Genomic DNA, 5,682 nt, shown 5'->3' on the forward strand with positions numbered 1-5,682 from the left:
ACTACAGAAAGAATGTGTGATAATTAATGTACTACTTAACACATTTGAAAATGAATCTACTACAGAAAGAAATGTGATCATTAATCTATTAAAAAATGTGTGATAATTAGTCTAAATAACTGTATGATAACTATAGAAATGGGATAATTAGTCTACAACAAAGAAATGGGATAAGTGTTGTGTTATTTTGCTACAATTCTTCTGCTCATCATGGCAGCAGAAATCAAGAGACAATTTAATTAGTGCATTAACTGGATGTTGATGATTCTTGTAGTTTAGTGTACACGGATGAAGCACTAAGCACTACTGTAGGTAAGGAGAACAGTTCAGGCAGACAATCATAATCAGAGGATGATACATTTGCTCTGGTACTGTTTTTTCAGATCTTCAATTTCTTGCTCCTGCTTTCTCTTCAAGTCTTCAATTTGTTCTTTCAGATGTTTTTCATTATGGCTTGAGAGTTCACCCAACAGATTGTACTGTTTTCTGTTTAACTCTTCAGTTTCTTGCGTTTGTCTTTCATGCTTTAGCTTCATGTTTTTTATTTCCTCCATGTGTTTATCTACCAGAGCTGCAAAGTCGTTGGTGTATTTCTCTTTGAAGTCATTCAGTTCTTCAGCTTGTTTTCTGGCCTCCTCTTCACATTTTTTCATGTCATTTTTCATTACCTCCAGTTTTTTCATATAACTTTCCTCTAATGCTTTTCTTTCCTTCTCCTCTTGTTCTCTTCTGATTCGATCTTCTTCTTTTCTTTTCTTTTCATCCCTGTCTTGCTCTTGCCTATATTCCTCTTGAAGCTTTTCAAACCTTTTCTGTTCCTTGTGTCGTCTCTGTTCATCTTCTTGCTGTCGTTTCTGCCACATTTGTGCTTGTTTCTTCTCCCAGTCTTCTCGCTGCTTCTCCATCTCTTCTTTGCTCTGTTCCCCCCCGTCCATGTTTCTTTTCACTGGCAAGTTTTATTTTTTTTCTCCCCACTCCTGTTTTTGTTCCCACTTGTTCTTGTTGTTTTCTTTTCCTGTCATCTTCTTGTCTCTTTTCTTCTTCTTTCTTTCTCTCCAAACGCTCCTTATCAATATTGTCTTTCATTTCCTTAAGTTGTTTGAGTCTCAGGTTTCTCTCTCGTTCAATTTCTGCAGTCTGTTCCTCTAGTCTTGCTTTCATTGCTTTTATTTCTTCATCATGTTTTCTTTCAAGTTCTTCTTTCTCTCTCTGCATCTCTTCTTCCTTCTCTTGTAATATCCTCTTCATTTCCTTTTTGATTGCAGCCTCAGCCTCCTGGAACATCTCACTGCTGTAGCAGCTGCCTCCATTGTTCTTCACCATTGTCTCAATCTTGTTTAACAAATCACTCACTTGCATGTGATTATCTTCATAGTTATTAAACACATGGCATTGTCCTCCACAATCAGCGATAAGCTTTTTGCAGGAATCATCACCTTTTTGTTCAATGTATTCTTGAATGGTCCGCTTCTCACGCTTAAGTGCATCTCCTCTTGTGAAAAGAATGATGGTGAATTTTTCAGAATTCTTTCCAAATATGTCCTTTATTAGTTGTAATGTCTCCTTCTCTTCTTGTGTAAATCGGCCAATCTGTAACACCAAGAGGAAAACATGTGGTCCTGGAGACAAAAGACTGATACACTTTACCAACTCCTCAATGACTTCATCCCGAGATAAGGTATTGTCAAACAGTCCAGGAGTATCGACTACAACAACTGAACGACCGTCCACTTCACCCTGTCCTTTCTGACACCATTTTGTGACGGATTTTTGACTTGATTCAGCCTCAAACACATCTTTGCCTAGGATGGTGTTTCCTGAAGAGCTCTTTCCATTGCCAGTCTTCCCAATCAGTACAATCCTTAGACAATCTGGACTCTGTCTTTCATCATCACCTGACAATCAAAACAGCAGCAGTTATTTAAAGTATAAACTTTGTGTAGAAGCATGATTTAGGAAATCAGCTAGAAAGAAAGAAAGAGCTAGAAAGAGCTAGAAAAAGCATACAAAAAAGCTTGACATACTTACCAGTGACCACACCTTTCTTTGTCAGGTTCTCAATTTCAGCCTGTAGAGTGGTGATGACATTCTCTTGCTGTGTCATCTTTTCTATTTGGCTGTGTACATATGTGTCAATTGTATAGCTACTTGTTTTTTCCTTGCAGGATCTCATTTTATCAACAAAATCAAACAGCTTAGGGATCTGCTGTTGGTCCTTGATGTTGAGCACAACTTTTCTTCCTCCATAGCTTTGACAGAGTTTTTCTATGTCCTCGGTTTCTCTCAGAAAGTTAACAACAGCTGGAGCAGTAGGATCTGACTCCACGGTGAAGAGAATCATGGTAAAGTCATTGACTTGAGAGCTGAATGTGTTCTTGATGGTCAACAACTCTTCCTTGTCTTCATCAGTGAGAGGACCCACAGGTATGACCAGGATGAAGGCATGGATGCCCTCAAGATCACAGAGGGAAATACACCTGAGTGATTCCTTCATCACAGTAGCCCAGGGTTCTCCATGCAAGGCAGGCAGCTCCACTATGGAAACCAAACGCTCACACACCTCTCCCTGATATTTAACACATACTGGAGAGCTGGAGACTGAATGAAGCTCAATCTGGCCTAAAATGGCTTTGGCTGCTGAGGTCTTCCCTGCATCTCTCCTCCCACACAGAACCAGGTTTAAGGCTGGTTTGATCTGTTCAGACTTTGAACTGGTCTCTGTCTCTGTGTTTGCAGACACAATGTTGTCAATCTTCTCCATTAACTGTTCATGGTCTTCCTGAAACATGTTATAGTGTCCTCCTCCACAGTCTTTAAGCAGTTGTGTCACATAAAATGTTTCAACGTCTTTATGTGTCTTGATGACCATTGTGTATTTCAAACTATCTGGACCAAACAAACTCAAGATGAAGTTCAGTCTGTTTTTGTTCGATGTATTGAACTCTGAAGGCTTCACTAACAGCAGCAGAACATTTGGTCCAGGGAAGCACAATTGTTTACATCTTTTCATCTCTCGTGTTACTGAATGCTCAGGCAAACTGAAGATGTCTGGTGTTTGTACAACTGTGAGAGACCTTTCTCTCCACTCTCCGCAGATGGCCACACAGTGCTTGGCCGATAATAAAGGTCTCTGGAGAAAAGACTGTGACTCTCCAATGAGGAAGTTGGCCAGTTTGGTTTTCTTGTCTTCACTTTTCCCTAGCAGCACAATCCTGAGTCCTGACACTAATAGAACAATGAGAAAAAACATATAACATCAGAAAATTAGATTTGGACAACAAAGACTTTGACTACTTTGAACGATGCTCTTCAAAGAAGGAGGAGACCATTTGAGAATGAAATGTTGTCCCATGACTCCCAGGATTTCAGTTGCTCAACAGTATGTAGTATTCTTAGTCATGTTTTTCATCCCATTATGCACCTAATCTGAGAAAATCTGAACTGCAGCCAGGCCATTTTAGCACCTGGACTCTTCCTCTATGGAGAAATACTATTTAAATATGTGTAGAATTTATTTTGGCATTGTTTTCCTGAAATATTCAAGGTCTTCTCTGGAATAGACATTGCCTGGATAACAGTATGTTTTGCTCAAAACCTGTATACATCATTCAGAATTGATTGTGCTTTGCCAAATGTACAAGATGCCCATGTTGTAGGCACTAATGCTCCTCCACACCATTGTAGATGTTGAGTTTGGAACTGAGCACTAACAAGTTGGATAGGTTGGACACGTTGGAACTGAGCACTAACAAGTTGGATAGGTTGGACACGTTGGACCTGAGCACTAACAAGTTGGATAGGTTGGACCTCTCCTCTTTAGCCATGATTTCCAAAAATAATGGCAAATTTTGATTGGTCTAACCACAGGACCTTTTTCCATATTACCTCAGTCCAATTTAAACAAGCTCAGGTCCAGATAAGACGGTGGTATTTTCTATATCATGTCTCAATACAATTTTGGCTGCAGTTTTTGAATTGAGTATCAAACTGTGCACATAGACAATGGTTATCAGAGGTTTTCCTGAGTCCATACAATGACAGGTCTGGTGCAGTGCCATTTGAGGTCAGATAGATAGATAGATAGATAGATAATCCCCAAAGGGGAAAATCAATGCCAAAAGACCACAGCCATCCAATTTGTTTTTCAGATATTTCCCTTGTTTGCAAAGATTTCTCTGGATTCTTTGAATGCTTTATTCTTATTATGTCCTGTAGATGGTGAACTCCCCAAATAATTTCACAATTTTAGAAGCAATAAAATGACATTGTTTCATCTTTTGTGCACACAGTTTTACACAAAGTGATGAACACCCCTACAGTACATCTTTACTTCTAAGAGACCCTGCCTCTCTGGAATGCTCTTTGTCATACCCAATCATGTTGCTAGTTACCCACTAGCATTTTGTTACCCCCGTCTCAACTTTTTTTTGAAACATGTTGCTGGTATCAAATTCCAAATTAACTTATATTTTCCATGAAATAGTCAACACTTGATATGTTGTCTGTGTCCTTTTTGCAACTAAATATGAGTTTAAGAGATTTGCACATTATTGCATTCTGTTTGTATTCATGTCTCAACTTTTTCTGTTTTGGGGTTGTAGTTCAACTGTGGAGAAAAGCTCAAGGCTCAAGGTGTTGAAAACTGAGTTGATCACCCCCTACAGTGATCAAGTGAGTTAGGTGGATGTGTGAACATTGTTTGTAATGTGTGTAAGTGACTTTCTCTCTCTCTCTCTCTCTGTGTGTGCCACAACATGTTCACAAGTGAATTCATGTTTTGAATTTTTGATTGAATATGAACATTGAGTTAGTTGATCAATTTTGTGTAAATATTCTAATATTTTTCTCAATCTATTCTTAATGTTCCTTATTTATCTAGGGGGTTGAGAAACAGGTCAGATGTGTTTGCAGATGTTTTGCACACATTAGAGGAATGACCATGGGACCATCTATCTATCTATCTATCTATCTATCTATCTATCTATCTATCTATCTATCTTCTTTCCCTGAAACACAAATGCATCCCCCCTTTCTAAGAGATGAAGTTAAACAAAAAGTTGCACATAGCCTTTTATTGCCCTACCTTTTATTGGCAAAATTATTGAAAAAATATTCTTTAATCAACTAACCACCTTCATAACATCAAATGGCTATTCTGAATACTTTCAGTCAGGTTCTCAGGCAAATCACAGCACTGAAACAACATATTAAGGTTTTAAATGATATATACACCTCAATACAGACGCAGGCAAAATATAGTCGTGTGGACCTTAGTGCAGCCTTCGACACTGTTGATCACAATATTACTACACAGATTAGAGCACTGGGTTGGACTTTCAGGTATAGTCATCAACTGGGTCAAATCATATCTGGGTCAAAGAGAGGAATTTGTTTGTTGATTACACACACACCAACACTACCAAAAAAAATGAAAAAACAGAAAAAGACACACACACACACACACACTCTATAAAACCTGCATGTCAAACAATTTGTGAAACCTATCTCTCAAACCCCATAACCCCATTCCAAATCTGCAAAACCATACACTAATTCCCAGCCTTCTCAGTTATCAATTTCACAAAACACTACACACAACTCTCTATACATGTACACACATGTGTGTAAGCAGTTGTAAATGACTGCTAAGTGCAATAAGTTTTACTTGGAATATAAATTGTT

The 5,682-nt window shown here is 38.4% G+C and overlaps 1 protein-coding gene across 1 annotated transcript; it reads right to left on the reverse strand.

Annotated features, from left to right (window-relative positions):
- Nucleotides 1-315: 315 nt before the first annotated feature.
- LOC125296570 (GTPase IMAP family member 8-like) lies at nucleotides 316-3,287 on the reverse strand. Its single transcript, XM_048246542.1, is given in 3 exon segments — nucleotides 316-986; nucleotides 988-1,895; nucleotides 2,029-3,287. Coding segments are annotated over 3 exon segments (2,772 nt in total). The 5' UTR covers nucleotides 3,251-3,287; the 3' UTR covers nucleotides 316-344.
- Nucleotides 3,288-5,682: the final 2,395 nt, after the last annotated feature.

The sequence above is a fragment of the Alosa alosa genome, chromosome 6, assembly GCF_017589495.1.
Source record: "Alosa alosa isolate M-15738 ecotype Scorff River chromosome 6, AALO_Geno_1.1, whole genome shotgun sequence".
NCBI lineage: Eukaryota > Metazoa > Chordata > Actinopteri > Clupeiformes > Clupeidae > Alosa > Alosa alosa.